This window comes from Lepus europaeus, chromosome 4, assembly GCF_033115175.1.
Source record: "Lepus europaeus isolate LE1 chromosome 4, mLepTim1.pri, whole genome shotgun sequence".
In the NCBI taxonomy this organism is placed as follows: Eukaryota; Metazoa; Chordata; class Mammalia; order Lagomorpha; family Leporidae; genus Lepus; species Lepus europaeus.
This window is the reverse complement of record NC_084830.1, coordinates 150,164,095-150,179,663: the sequence shown is the minus strand read 5'-3', so window position 1 is coordinate 150,179,663 and position 15,569 is coordinate 150,164,095. Positions and strand designations below refer to the sequence as shown.

The 15,569-nt window shown below is 47.1% G+C and overlaps 1 protein-coding gene across 2 annotated transcripts in view; it reads right to left on the bottom strand.

The window, feature by feature from the left end:
- FBN2 (fibrillin 2) overlaps window positions 1-15,569 on the bottom strand; it is a 242,414-nt gene that overhangs the window by 21,502 nt on the left and 205,343 nt on the right. For both annotated transcript variants that reach the window (XM_062189229.1, XM_062189230.1), the window contains 9 exons: window positions 15,333-15,461; window positions 14,768-14,887; window positions 11,314-11,439; window positions 10,526-10,678; window positions 9,693-9,758; window positions 9,283-9,408; window positions 8,621-8,740; window positions 7,596-7,718; window positions 7,067-7,198 (listed from right to left, as the gene is read on the bottom strand). In XM_062189229.1, the coding sequence (XP_062045213.1) occupies window positions 7,067-7,198; window positions 7,596-7,718; window positions 8,621-8,740; window positions 9,283-9,408; window positions 9,693-9,758; window positions 10,526-10,678; window positions 11,314-11,439; window positions 14,768-14,887; window positions 15,333-15,461 (1,095 nt within the window). The remainder of the gene's footprint in view (window positions 1-7,066; window positions 7,199-7,595; window positions 7,719-8,620; window positions 8,741-9,282; window positions 9,409-9,692; window positions 9,759-10,525; window positions 10,679-11,313; window positions 11,440-14,767; window positions 14,888-15,332; window positions 15,462-15,569) is intronic.

Sequence of the window (15,569 nt, the reverse complement as noted above, 5' to 3'; positions counted from 1 at the left end):
ACTTCTGATCCAGCTCTCTGCTATGGTTTGGGAAAGCAGCAGAAGATGGCCCAAGTCCTTGGGCCCCTGCACCTGTGTGGGAGACCCGCAAGAAGCTCCCGGCTCCTGGCTTCGGATCAACGCAGCTCTGGCTGTTGCGGCCACCTGAGGAGTGAACCAGTGGATGAAAGTCCTCTCTCTCTTCTCTCTCTGTGTAACTCTGACTTTCAAATAAATAAATAAATCTTTAAAAAATATCAATAACATGAGATTAAAGATAGTCATTTGTGAATATTAATTGATTTTTTAGTGTTATCTGACTTTCCCAGGTATGTCCTTTCCTAGGGCAGGTTTTATTCCTCTTCTTTCCTGGGCCAGGGAAGGTATTTATTACAAAGCTGGGAAATTGGCCTACCGAACAAAAAGACTTGGCTCAAGACACTGCCCAAAGAGGGCAAGAGGATGTCAGTTCAGGTGACAGGAGAGAAAGGCTGGGGGCAAGACAGGTGGTATGCCTAAGAACCTGCAATGAGTATGCCACCCAGGCAGGGACAAAATCCCGGGAACGCTGTGGTCTGGGAGGGCAGTGAGCAGGAGAGAGAGTTTAGGTAGTACTGCTCTTTTGTCTGGTGATAAACAAAACTCTAAGAATCAAACTTTTTTCACAATTTTTTTTTGTGTATCATCCTTTTTTGTGTATCAATTTTGCTTGACTGTTTTTGAATCCACGTTAGCTGTGTAAGAGTCACGACGGTTCTGTGTTTTCCGTAAACTGCTCCTTCTATCTGTACAATTTTCAATGCCTAAGCCTTCAGTTTACTGACACTTGTTTTCAATGTGCTCTTTTTTATTATGTTGACTGTGAATATTTTATCCCAGTCCTTTATTTTCAACCTATCTCATGTTTTGATTTAGGATGGATTTCTAAACGATTTCTAAAAACACATCTATCTTTACCAGCCATGCTGACCTAGTGATGTCTGTCACGGTTACTGACATGTGTGGGTCCTTATTTGCCATTTTATGTTGTTTTATATTGACTGTGCTGCTGCTCCCTTCTCTCAACATTTGTTAGATCAGCCTAGCTTCCTAGGCACTGCTTCTTAGTCCCAGCTTGCATTTGGAAGTTGCTGGGTACCCTTTTCAAGCCTCCTAAAGATTTTTCACCACTCGGCATCCGCACTGGAGTACGTTAGCCTTCATTCTCCTGCTTTATCTCTCTGTGATCTCTCTTCTAGTGTCCATACCCAGTCCCATGGTTCATATTACACAGCACCTACTAGCCAGCACGTGTCTCTGGCTCATAAATACTTCTGTCCACTTGAAGTTACCACGTGGAAAGCTCAGATCACACATGCAAAACTTAGCAAGGTCCAAACAGAACTGTTACTCTTCTGTGCCCCCTTCACCCTCCTGAAATCTGCTTCTTCCAGTCTTTTCCGTGTCAGGCAGTGGTGGCATCACTCAGCCAGTCATTCAGGTAAAAACCATGCAGCCACCCTTCATGTCCCTCTTCCTGCAGCCACCATTTGCAACCGAACCACCATCGACTCTGCCTGTTATCTTCAGTGTCTACTCTCACTCTTCCCACAGCACTCCTTTCCACACTAGCGTGGCCACAACCTGAGTCTCCCTCAACCTGAGTCTCCCTCTTCTTTTTTTTTTTTTTTGACAGGCAGAGTGGACAGTGAGAGAGAGACAGAGAGAAAGGTCTTCCTTTTTTGCCGTTGGTTCACCCTCCAATGGCCGCCACAGTAGGCGTGTTGTGGCCAGCGCACCGCGCTGATCCGATGGCAGGAGCCAGGTGCTTCTCCTGGTCTCCCATGGGGTGCAGGGCCCAAGGACTTGGGCCATCCTCCACTGCACTCCTGGGCCACAGCAGAGAGCTGGCCTGGAAGAGGGGCAACCGGGACAGGATCGGTGCCCCGACCGGGACTAGAACCCGGTGTGCCGGCGCCGCAAGGCGGAGGATTAGCCTACTGAGCCGTGGCGCCGGCCTTCCCTCTTCTCTTATACGGATGCTTAAAGAACACACCTGTAACTCTTAACCTCCTTCAAATGTGTTATCTGCAAGGCAGCCAGAGATGGCACCAAATGTAAATTCAACAACAACAACAATTAACATAGAACTGAAATTTCATTACGTGCCAAGAGCTGTTCCCAGAAGGTTACATGAACCCTCCAATTCTCCTAACAGCCCTGCCTGTTTTCAGGTGAGGAATTCTAGGTACAGGGTGGTGAAGCCAACCCATGCAAGGTCACAGAGCTTATAGACAAGAAACATCATTTCTCCTACTCATAGCCCGCCACCTGGGCCAACACCCTGAATCACTCAGCCACGATGTTCTCACAATAAAACCAAACTCTCCACTGTGGCCTGGGATGCCCTTGTCCATCTTCTGGCTTTTCTTTGTGCAGTTCTCCTGCACAATATCCTGCTACAAGGCCTTCATTCCTGCCTTAGCGGGTGTTTGCTCTTGCCCATATCTTTATGCTTCATTTCTAGGTCCCAGTTCAAGTGTCCCCTCGGCAGAAAAGCCTTCCTTGAGACTGCAGAACTCCCCTTTCATCCATGAATCTGCCTTGAAAACGACTTGCCGCTGTTTGATACGCTCATGTTTGTTTGCTCTTTGACGTAATGTCTGTGTCTTCCTGAGCAGAATCTACACCAGCTGAGAGCGGGGCATTCGCCCTCCTGCCGTATCACTGTGTCTCAGCACCACAAACGCAGCAGGCATTCAGTACATAGCATTAACTGAGAAAATAACTGTTCCGCAGAAGGTTTTCAAAGGATCCAAACTTCAGTGCTGCCTGCAAACATTTCTTCCACAAGTTATCAAATAAACTGAATTTTTCTGATTTGCTCAGCTTTCTTTTCTTTCTGAGATGCAAACACAGAGAGAGAGAGTGAGTTCGAGATTGAGAGCAAGCGAGCTGTCACCTGCTGGTTCACTCTCCAAATGTCCACAATGCATGGTGGGACTGTGTCACAAACTCAATCCCGTTCTCCGTGCGGGTGGCAGGAATCCAATCACTTGTGCCACCACCTGCTGCCTTCCATGATCTCCAGTAGCTGAAAGCCTGATCGAGAGCAGGAGCTGGGACTTCAACCTGGGCACTCAGATATGGGATGCAGGCATCCTAACTGCCTGGGCAGCTGCCCACCCCACCTGCCTCTGCTCAGGGCCTTCATTTATGCACAAACTGGATTTGTTTCTACCTCTGAGGTCTTCTCACTGATCACATCTATCTCCACGTTTCTGACCCTTTTCAGTCTTTCCTACGTTTTATTATGTCTTAAGAGACTCTAATTTCCATGGCATTCCTTTCCTGAGCGCTGCTCATTTCTGTACGTTGTCAGGCCTTCTCTTTATCAATCATCTTTTCTATTGAGTCTTTATTAGCGTCTCTTAGATTAATAGAAAACTATCCTACATTCTTTTGTTTCCTGAGCTGCTCGACAACTGCTCCCGTTTTCACCCCAGGAGGAGTGCACGAGTTGCACACGTGTGTGATTAGCCACTTCTGACTCGTTTTCTCCAGGGCCACTCCTCCCAAAAAACAGTGCAGCAGGGCTCAGGTGCTGAACTGGGCATCGTCTGGTTCCAGTTCGCGTTTCTTGTGAGTCTGTCATGCTGTCTGCCCCTGGGACATTACACTCGGGGCTTTAGTAGGAGGTTCACGTGGCTCCGAGTGATGTTCTCAGCTTCCGAATGTGGCTTCCTCCCTTCTTCATCCTGCCGTACCGCTAGCAGCTTCCTTGCCTGGGAGACCATCTGATCAGTCATTAAACAGCGTAGCCCTGTCCTCTCCTCCTCTTCCTCTTGTCACCACAGTGCAGTTAGGAGTAAGTTTCCAAGAAACATTCCACGCTGGTTTTATTCACCTGTATCCTTAATCTTCTAATCAAAGATTGTTGGCTGAACTTTGTAAAATTGGGACAGTCAGCCAAAATTTCAAGAGCATGCCACTGAACATCTTCTGCCACTTTAGGTTATTAGAAAGACACTCTTCAAAGTCTGCAGTTGTGATCGCTGTTCTGAGACGTCACAATGGAACAGTGCTCTCCTCCCCCTGCCATATTTTTCAAATCTTCAAGGACGCGAGTAAGACTAAAAAAAAAAAAATCCATCATCTTTTCTTTTTTTTTTTTAAATTTATTTGACAGGTAGAGTTATGACAGTGAGAGAGTGAGACAGAGAGAAAGCTCTTCCTTCCGTTGGTTCACCCCCCAGATGGCTGCCATGGCCGGCGCTGCACCAATCCAAAGCCAGGAGCCAGGTGCTTCCTCCTGGTCTCCCACGCGGATACAGGGCTCAAGGACTTGGGCCATCCTCCACTGCACTCCCAGGCCACAGCAGAGAGCTGGACTGGAAGAGGAGCAGCTAGGACTAGAATCGGCGCCCATATGGGATGCCGGCGCTGCAGGCGGAGGGTTAACCAAGTGAGCCATGGTGCTGGCCCCTATCCATCATCTTTAAAATGAAACTGTCCTTCTCCCAAATCACATTTAAAAATGTTAATGGATCCCAGAAAGTATTCTGTTTTGGCATTTCCATTAAGATTTAATAATGTAGGCTTATTAAATTGTTCCATTCATTTATTTGTTTAAGAAATACTAGGGCATAATGTATTACACAGTCAAGTTCCCATCTCTCCGATGAAGCTTATAATTTTTTTTCAAAGGTTTCAGATTTGCTGTATAACTTTTAATTCTCTAGCCTGTAATATTTTTATTTTCTATCACAATTGACTTTTTTAATTTTATGGGGTTTCAAGTATTCAGCATTTTTGAATATTTTTTGTGTGGCTTTATCTTTCATACTGACTTTTGTGAACTTTTTTTGTTTATCATAATATTTGGCTGTTTTTTTTAAACAAACTAATTGTAAAAAAAAAATATTGCCTGCTTAAAATGAAACTTCTCTACAAAGAGTTTTCTGATGGTCAAAAACAGTTGTGCAAAGTTTCAGCACCAACACGGTGCAAAGAAAAGCCTGCAGGGTCAGAAACGTTTCAGAACTTGTGTCTTCTAACAATGAAAAACTCCAAGTGTACCTGCAGCCTGGGTCTCTGCATTGAGAATCAAGTGCACAGGATCACAGACCATTAGAGCAGAACAGACACTCCCTTCCCCAACCCTCCTCCCCCAAATCACTGTGCACGATGAGGAAACTGAGGCACAGAGAATGAAATCACCACAAGTCATCCGGCTCCCGGCCAGCGGGCTCGGGGCTGGGAGCCTGGGTTCCTCACGTCATCACAGCGCCTTCCCTTCTTCCCCGGAAACACACGCAGAAAAGCAAGCATGGGGTGACATGCAGCTCATGTACTTAGAAAACTAAGACGCCCTACGCATGAAAAGTGAAACGCGTCTCTGACTGTGTTTGCCAGATGACACTAGAACACACACACACACACACCCTCAAATAGAGAGAGAGAGACATCGGTAACAACGAGATTCCTGTACGATCAGCGCACACATGGGCAGCAGTGCTCCATCTCCTTCCTCCCACGTGTGTTAGTGCTGACCCCCGCTAGGCTTTGAGGAACATATCTACGAATCAGGAGTCCAGGTTAATCCTCCAGGTTGACAGGTCTTAGAAGAACAGCATTTTTCAAAGAAGCACTGACCAACCAAACCTCCACTGCTGGTCTATTTTTAGCTTTAGCAAGTAGTGCATTTGAGTGAAAGACTCAAAAGAAGCTATGCAGTTAAAAGAAACTATGAAATCCAATCACAATCTAATAGCTTCCTGCATGCCTTTTACGATTAATTTTACATTATGTATGCAATTCAAGAATTCAGTCTTTTGTAGAAAACTGACAGATAATGATCAACAGATAAAGTTAAGATCACTTCAGACTGCTAACTTCTAGCTTCACTCTCAGGTGGTAATTCTGCCTATAAATTCAGATTGACCTCTTAAAAACCTTTTCCTATACATTTGCTCGCTTGCATATTCACCTACAGATAATATATATATATATTATTTATAATTTTCTTTCAAATGTCACACAGTGCACCGTTCTGTCACGGTATGCTGGGTAGTCTTTCTGTATCGGCACACATACACACACACCCACATCTCGTTACTCCAAACTGCTGTGAGCCATGAGCAGGTCACAATGCACCAACTTATTCTGCAGCGATGGACCTCAGGTGGCCTCCACCTGCTCTGTTTTCATTGTTATGACAAAGAGCATTGCAGTGAACATTCATTCCTGTATTTCTTGTCCTGTGGCAGGTTTTTTTTTTTTTTTTTTTGTAAATAGCATTCTTGAGGTCTAAGAGGCATGCCACCAAGTTCGCGTGCTTTTAGTGTACAATTCCGTTGTTTTTAGTGCACTGTGGTGCTGTGCGACCAGCACCATAATCCGGTTTTAGAACATCTCCATCTCCGAAAGGGACGCCCTTGCTGAGATTTTTCACGTGGGCTCCTAACAGCAACCACGTACAGTCACTTCTAAAAATGCTTATTCTTATTTTGGCATCTTTTTTTTTTTTTGGTCAAAAATAAGACATTATTAGTGACCTTCAGAGGTTCTTCTAAAAAAGGAGTGCATTTTCCCAGGCACTGGAGGTTAGGAAGGGAGCAGGAGGGTCATCACTGATGGCGGGGGAGGCACCATCCTCAAGGAGGAGGACCTTAGGGGAAGAAGTGCGGGAGAGGAACACAGCGGTCCACGGCGCGAGACTCCGGCGTGCACCATAAAGGAATACACTAAAAAGGCAACAGGCCAAAGTCGCAGCATAGCCAGCCCGTCACGGGGGCTTGGAGACCGCCTGCCACTTTAGAAACTGTCCTCCGTTGTGGCAGGACCCAGACACGAGGCGCCTGCACCTTGCACTGTGCTCAGGTTCTGCTACAGGCGCAGGGCTGTCAGAGGCCGTGTTTTCTATATACAGGATGCAAGATGATGAAAACCAGGGAGGAGTTTTCAGGCAGATACGAGTGCCCCTGCATTACCCAGAAACCACTGAACCAGTATGCAGCCTGAGAAGGAAGGGAGCTGGTCATGGTGTAGCCCTGCCCCCGCTGAAGGCTGGGAGGGCTGGGAGCAGACGCCACGCCCAGGCACTCACCGACGCAGCCCTCGCCGTCAGGCCTGCGCGCCATCCCAGGCGGGCAGATGCACATGAAGGTGCCGATCAGGTTCTTGCACATCATGCCCCGCGACTCGCAGTCGTGCAGCCCTTCAGCGCACTCATCCAGATCTGCAAGGGTTTGTCACAGGGAGAGAACAGAAACAGACATTTCTCCAGGGCAGGCTACAGTGTGGTGCTCTTGCTTCTCACTTGTGGTGTTCTGGCTCCTAACACTGTGTGACTGAGACAGGAGGAGCCCCGGTCGTTTTCAACTGAGCGGTAGGGCCGTTTGGACAGGAAGTTCAGGGAAGGGCAACCTTCGCTTTAATTAGGGAGCCTGGAAGTGTGACGGCAGTGAGCTCCACAGCCCATCTTGAGGTGGTCATACGAAGCATCAGGGGCATGTCATTTATCACTAGCACGCTGTCGTGTGTACCTCTATAAAGCTAGCCGGGAACGATCAAGCCAGTGCGGTGTGCCCCAGTGTGACAAAGTGCCACACTGCCTCCCCTGCCTGTGGCCTTACCTTTGCACATCTTCTGGTCCTCCCTGAGGGCGTAGCCAATAGGGCAGGTGCATTCATAGGACCCAAAGGTGTTCATGCAACGGAAAGCACAGAGCAGTGGGTTCTGGGCACATTCATTGATGTCTGGCCAAAGAAATGGACAGGCATGTGCTCAGCCTGGGGTTCTAATTGTTTGTTTAACAAACACCAATGTATTTACTCAGCAGTCATACCCAAAGCAACACAATAACAGCACTTCCTAGCCTCCTTTCCAGAATGTGGTACCTAGCAAATTCATTCTCCAACAGATCACAGCTATCAACTTTGCAACGTATAAAAACTACTAAGCAATTTTAGTGGTGAGTTGAAACTCAGAGAGGAGGACAACCCTGCAATTACTCCACTGACGACCTCCGTCCTGGCAGTGGCAGGACCTGGCGGCTCAGTCCAGGAGAACAAGGAGACGGAGAGAGGCCTGTGACAACAAGTCTGCCACAAAGAAGAGGGCCTGGGCAAGAGAAACACTGCACACGTCTATTTTGTCACACACTCATCCCCAGCTGCTGACTGTACAATGCACTTGAGGGTGGGGCCGAATCCAGGGAGCCAGCCCTTAGGTTGAAGGAACAGACTTGAGATCTGAGCCACCGCCCTCAGGGGCCGGACAGCCTGCTATTGTGTCTATGCAGATGTCTGCTAAGACAAAAGCACCGCCATCATTGATTCCAGAAGGTCATCCTCCACGCTATCCAGGGTACAAACCCCAAATTAACCAGTCTGCTGGACAGCCAGGAAAATGTGACCCGATCTCAAGAGAGATCAACAGATCAACTCAACAGGTGCCAACCCTGAGATGGCCCAGGTGCCGAGGGATTGGACCAGGGCTCTCAGGCAGCGATTCTAAGTGTGCTCGTTGGCATACAGAGAAATACCCAGGGAAGAATATAATGACCAGTGGAAAATCAGAACAATATAAACAAAGACTGACACGTTGGAAAAACCCTTCACATATCAAGAAATCATACTGAAAGCTGAGGACCACTTGCCTTCACAGTTCATCATGGGTCCTGGCTCAAAGCCTTCGTTGCAATTGCATTCAAAACTCCCAATAACATTGGTGCATGTACCATTTCCACACGGATTGCCAATTGAACACTCGTCAGTGTCTGAAGAAGAAAAAGAGAGAGCCAGAAAGTGGGAGGATGTTACAGTGCACCTGGAGCTTGCCCAGGAAGACCCACATTGACCCTCACACTCTGGGGATTCTGTGTGCACGCGACCCTTGCACTTCAGGCCGTGTGAGCTGGCTGACCTGTACGTGGTGCGGAGAACCCTGAAGGGTCAGTGGGCAGCACTCTGACCCACGGATAGCAATGGTTATCCTTAAGATCACAAATGCAAAAGAAGAGGCATGAGAAGTCAGGACGGGAATTGTGTCTGTCTCCGAATGGGAGAGTTCTGGGTGATCTGAAGTCTCCGGACACACCAGGGTCTGCACACTTGTTTGAAAACAGAGGTTTAGCAACTCCATCATCACACAAACCAGCTGAGACTAGGACATGAAGGACGGGTGACACAGGTGTCACTAGCTACTTACTCTACCACCTCTGTAAATCCCACCACCGGCCAGGGTACCTGAGGGGACTTCTGCTCCAAATGAGAAACAAAATACAATTGTAAGACTGTTCATCGTGGAGCTGACACTCACCCACACAACGCACTCCAGTATAATCAAGGTTGTAGCCCATGGGACATTCACAGCGAAAAGATCCGTCGGTGTTGATACACTGACCATTCGAACAGATGCCTGGGCTCTCAAGACACTCGTTGACATCTGAAACACAGAACTGCCCATGAACGTCTCCGTAGAAAAAGACAGGCAAGACTGTATGCATCTATTCGACACGTGCTTAAAATTAGTGGAATATGTAAATAATTATTGTTAGAGAAATATGAGACGTAATTACTATGTTGTGATATTGTACTGTGATGTATAATTCATGATATACAAATATAAGATACCATGTAATAGTAAAATTAGCGTGCTCTTAATAAATAAATGTAAAACCTCTGTTTATATAAAATGAGAACAAAGGAATAAAACACATCAAAGCATACCTTCACGTGTGTCATGAAGGCTAGGGACAGTTCCATGGCCATATGGACACAAATCCTGGAATGCCACTATGGAGAAAAACACACATTCCCCGTTACTGAAGAGTTTCAAGGATGAGGGAACTTAATGACCAATGAAATTGTACTTAATAGTTTTTCTTCTGCAAAGCTATCCTTCGCAGGAATCATTTACTTTTAGGATATATTGAAAAGCAACACTCAACATTATTCAGAAAGGACCACCTGAGCTTGTTCTTCCATGGGACCACCTACTGCGGGCTCCTAGTTCCTTTACTTGTTTCACGAAGAGCAGCCAGATAGACTGTCCTAGCCACTGCACACCACACAGCAGCCACCCTAATGGAGACACTCAGCCAGATGGAGCCAGCTGGGAACTGCCCTCCAGTTCACTGGTGCTGTTGAGATGCCTGGGAGGCTGCTAGCAGCCACAGTGCTAAGTCACCGAGCAAGCCACAGCCTGTGACACAAATAGGACACCCACGTGGGAACCACGTGGCACCCGCACAGCCATCTGGAATACAATCTCGATGGTGTCTCCTGCCCTGCCCCGCTCACATCCATTCTTTTGAAACCAAGTAAAACTTTGGAGGAAAACAAATTGAAGTAAAGGGTAGCTCTACCTGTGCCTACACATGTTGTACTCAAAGGTCCTCAAAAGAGGTCCCTCAGAATGGGCTGTTTATTAAACCATCAAAATGTACACGAAAGGGATAACCTCACCCTCTAAATATTCACAAACTACTCGGTCAAAGCGGCTCTGGCCACCGTTCCCAAGCAAGTGCAAGGCGGCAATCTAACCTGCCAGTCACTCTTACCTTCGTCATCTTTGGGGCACAGCTCACAGGGGTCCCCCCAGCCCTCTCCTGGCATCTTGCTGCAGCAGCATTTTGCTTTTGTGGTGTTGAACGCTTTGGGCACAGAACATTTTCCGTTCTCGAAATTCGTGAAACAGAAGCTCTGGCGAGTATCTAATCAGGAAAGCAAACATCAGAGGTCCTTACTGGTCACTGAGATGCACTGGAACTCCGCTTCTCACTGAACAGTGTGCATGGGCAGACCACACAGTGCAGAGGAGACCAGCAGTTAAAAGGCAGGTCTGGAAGTCCTCAATGCTGATTTCATTTGGCAATCTCAATTGACCTGTCTCTAACAGTTTACTCAATTATTCAGAGTGTTTAAAATATTTTTATAATGTACTTAGGAAATCTGAGGAATCATGTTCAATGTAAAAATGATTTCCACACAGAATCCTTCTTTTTTCACTATTTCTTTATAACCTATCAGAAACAGTCCAGGCAAACCCTGGTATATTAAATTACATCTGAAGAAACGCAGAGACCAACACATACAGAAAACCTAGGCCAGTAACACATGAGAATGGTGAATCATGATGACAATCTTTCAGTATAAAGTTTTAAGAACACAAACAAACAGTGACCATGACTATCCACTGCACATACTTTGGAGGCCTGTATTTTCAATGTACAGGTGGTGCCGTTACCACAGGCATGTACTTCGTCATGGCAAACACTGGCAGGAGCTTTGGCCTCTAGTGTCAAGTTTCTAAGGTTAAGCTATGGCCGCAGAGTCCTCCAAAGCTTACCAAAGCATCTCCGTCCATTATCAGACAACACAAAACCAGGGGGGCAGATGCACTGGAAGCCTCCTGGAGTATTGGTGCAGGATCCAAAAAGACAAATGTTGGGATCTTCATCACATTCATTTATATCTGCAGAACAGTGGGAAGATCTATTGCTTTAATCAAATCAGTACACTTCTCAGCTTTACAATCTCCACAAGGTAATTCACAATCTGCTAGCCAGTGGATTATTTAATATGAAATAAGAAATTGTACACAGTTAACTTATTCTTTAAAAGTAGGCCACTGCTGCTTCAAAAGTTGAGGATTGCATTCAATTTCACCCAACCTTGTTGTGCAGTCCCACATCCACCTTCATTTCCCTGGGCTTAACCTCTAGGGGTGTGTGGACGAGGGGGGTGGGGGTTTCACAAAGTGCACGGAGAATGTGTGTTATGAAAAAGCAGGCATAGGTTTCACAATGCAGTTGCATTAGACTCAATCTACTGATTAACTCCATCTGTCAGAACCTTCTGAAGTGCCTCCCACGTCCTGCTGCCCGATGCAAGGAAGTCCACGTCTCATATGTGCGTCTCGGAGCTTATGCTGACTCGTCCCTCCCCGCTGCCAATCTCAGTAATTCAAAGGGGGATTCTGCAGCTACCCTTACTTCTCACCTGGGCCTTCTGAGCCCCATGCGCAAGCAGCTTGTGGCTGGCCAATTCAACTGCTGACCTTCCCAGCACACCACCACGTGCTGCCTGGATCACCATCGGGCTCGTAGCTGACCTCTGTATCTCCCTTCTCTTCTCTCACATGGCCCCTGGCACGGCCTTTCTAACTCTGAGCCGATGGTTTGTGAAAGTCTGCCCGAGGTCCTGGTCAGGACCTTAAGATAAACAACGATGCCTCACCAGTGATTTTTTTTTGGGCTGCTTTCCAGGAGACTGCTTATTTAACGGGTTATTTTAACTAAATTAATAAAATATTACTCCATTTCAGTCACGGCAGCATGTCAGCTCCACGACACCCTGATCTGTCTGCCTAGTTGGCAACTGTACCCTAAGCTCCTGACATGGTGATGTCTGGCACATAGTAAGTTCTCTGTTTGTTTTTGCAGATTTATTATCAAAGAGTCATATCATACCCCCACTGAGAAACAACCAAACAACCCCACAACGCCGCCACACTGCAGGACCACGTTTAACCTTTTAAGAAAGCCAGTTGTTCCAAGCCCCTTTTCATGCTCATGCTGCCTGTATTTTCAAAACAGGCTCTTCCAATCTGTTTCCTTCTTCGATGAATAAATTCCTTTCCAACACTGAAGAGTGACCTGCGTGTTGCCAATCCTCTGTGATAAGGTGGCCTCCTTGACTGGCCACCCTCTCGCCTTGACAGTGGTCATCCACCTTCCACTGTGCTCCCCTACCCTGCACATACCAGCTCTATGGTGTTTGTCACATTGCATTATGAGGTTGTCTTTGCAAAACAGGTGGGCTTATAAAATAAGGTATTTTTGTATTTCTAGTACCTAGACAGGCAGTAGGGGTTTACTGTAATGCCTAATGAATGTAGGAATGGACTGTGTGTGTGTGTGTCTGTGTGTGTGAGTCTACGGTCATGTTACGAAGAATTTTGTCTCAGAAAAACTGGTACAAGTGACACCAATCTGAATCAAATACTCTTACAATGAAGTAACTTATTTAAAAGCCATTATTGGCCGGCGCCGTGGCTCAACAGGCTAATCCTCCGCCTTGCGGCGCCGGCACACCGGGTTCTAGTCCCGGTCGGGGCACCGATCCTGTCCCGGTTGCCCCTCTTCCAGGCCAGCTCTCTGCTGTGGCCAGGGAGTGCAGTGGAGGATGGCCCAAGTGTTTGGGCTCTGCACCCCATGGGAGACCAGGAGAAGCACCTGGCTCCTGCCATCGGATCAGCGCGGTGCGCCAGCCGCAGCGCGCTACCGCGGCGGCCATTAGAGGGTGAACCAACGGCAAAGGAAGACCTTTCTCTCTGTCTCTCTCTCTCTCTCTCACTGTCCACTCTGCCTGTCAAAAATAAAAAAAAAAAAAAAAAAAAAAAAAGCCATTATTTCAGAGATGTGAAACAGGGGCACTGCTAACAATGGACAAGGAGAAGATTTTTTGACATCTAAGACAATGCAACCTAATCACAGACACAGCTACTTTCACGGAGACAGAAGGCAGCCGAATGGACCTGCCGCAGAGAAGCAGCTGTCCGCGTATTTCCACGCTGTGGCTATCAACACTGCTGCTTTTACTGTTCTGTTCCATAAACAGGTGTGTCATGGAGACAATGAGGAACTGAGACTAAACATGAAAAGGGAGAAACGAAGAAAGAAACGATCTTCAACTTCTCACGAATCTTCTTACTAAGAGGATCCTAGTCTTACAAACACCAGCCAATCTTACAATGACAAGTCAGACAGAAAATCAGAATGCCTAGGAACCCCTCTGCTATTGAATTCAGGGGTGGGAAACTTGTTTTTTTTTTTTTTTTCTGCCAAGGGCATTTTGGATATTTTTATTATCATCTGTAGGCCATACAAAATCATCAGCCTAAAAATTAGCTTGCTATGGATTTACGAATTTCGAGTCCTGCCTGTGGTTGCCTTGGCAGGGCCTGAACAAATGATCCTGTGGGTCTTATATGGCCTATGGGCTGGATGTTCCCTACCCAAAAGTCTGAAAATAATTAAATTCTACAAAGCAGACTGCTTCTTCCGGCTCTCTCTGCATAACTGCCTTGAGTGTGCTCAGTGGACTGTGGATCTTTATGCAGAATCTTGCCAAGGGCCGTAGAATTAAAAAGAAACAAAATTGGATAACCCAAAGGGAAAAGGAAAAATTCCTCAGGCATCTTTTCACTAGGATGCCGGTGCTTCTGAATTTCAACTGGGCTGTAAAACTCTGTCTCAAGGCGAAGAGGTCGGCCGTCACGGTGTGCACCAGGCAAGTGGGGGGCCCCCTTGGGGTGTGGTTGTGGGGCTCCGGTGAGCTGCAGGGGTGTCAGCAGAAAACATCTGCTATGGCAGCAGGATTCATATTTTCTGCTCGCCATGAGGCCCTCCCAAGGAAAAGGAACGTCTGTGAGGCACTGCTGGGATTGTCTGCTTCCCATGTTGAGGACCCTTGGCACCTGTGAGAGCTGTGTTAACGTCGGGTGCCAAAGATGACAAGTTTTGTGGACACTCTCTCAATTCAGCAGAAAGTCTCTGTTGACACTTGGAAAAAATATTAGAGCAGTGCTAAAAATTCTCTGACTAGCTTAAGATTTCTGTTAATGAAAAACCCTACATCCTGAGGTTTTTTTACTCCCAGAACCCTGCTGGTGGAATCACTTCCAGGGGTCCAGTGAAAGAGAGGCAGCGAGCCATCTGCTTAGCACGGTGCCTTCTGCTCTGCACCAAGCCTTTCTCTAGCACGCAGCTCGTGCGCCTGGGAGCACATGCCAATCTTACCGATGCAGTTCTCGCTTTTCACTTCATACCCGGGGGGACAGATGCACCGGAACGAGCCCTCCAAATTCTGACAGGTGCCAGGAGAACAGGAACCGGGAAGGGCGACACACTCATTGGTATCTTTAGAGAGAAAGATGAGACGAAATACTTTAAACAGGACGTAATTGTGCCACTGAAGAATCTACCTGCTGACATTAACACAAATTCAACTTCGTCCCTCTGATTTGCTGTGTCAGCGTGGGCGAGCATTTCCCAGGGTAATCTTTTGACATTTGGGATGCACCCTTGGAAAGTGGTTCATTTTCTTGAATTCCTTCCTTGGCCTATTTTCATCGAGACCGTGATGGCCTCAGGCTCTGTCCCCAATGAAAACACTGTCTAGGAGACATTCCCAACTGCTGACTTATACCTGACAGCTAACCTTCCCATCACAGCTTATCGTGGCCACAGGATCCGAGGATCCAAGGAAATGCGAAGGAGTTCTGGAGTGGGGGAGGCGTCTCCCAGCACTGCTTTACAAAAGAGAATGCCACACAGGCCATACCACACGGCGATACTCACTTACCTATACAATTTTTGCCATCTGGAGTGAGTTCATACCCTTCGTTACATAAACACTTGAAGGAGCCAATTTCATTGAAACACCGTCCATTTCTGCATACTTGACCAAAAAAGGAACTGCACTCATCTATGTCTGTAAGCAAACAGGAGTGAGCTTTTCAGAGGGAGCTGTTAGGTGGACACAGTCTCGAGAGTGGTGAAACGTGTTCACCAACACGCGTGTACAACGCCCTGCATCACA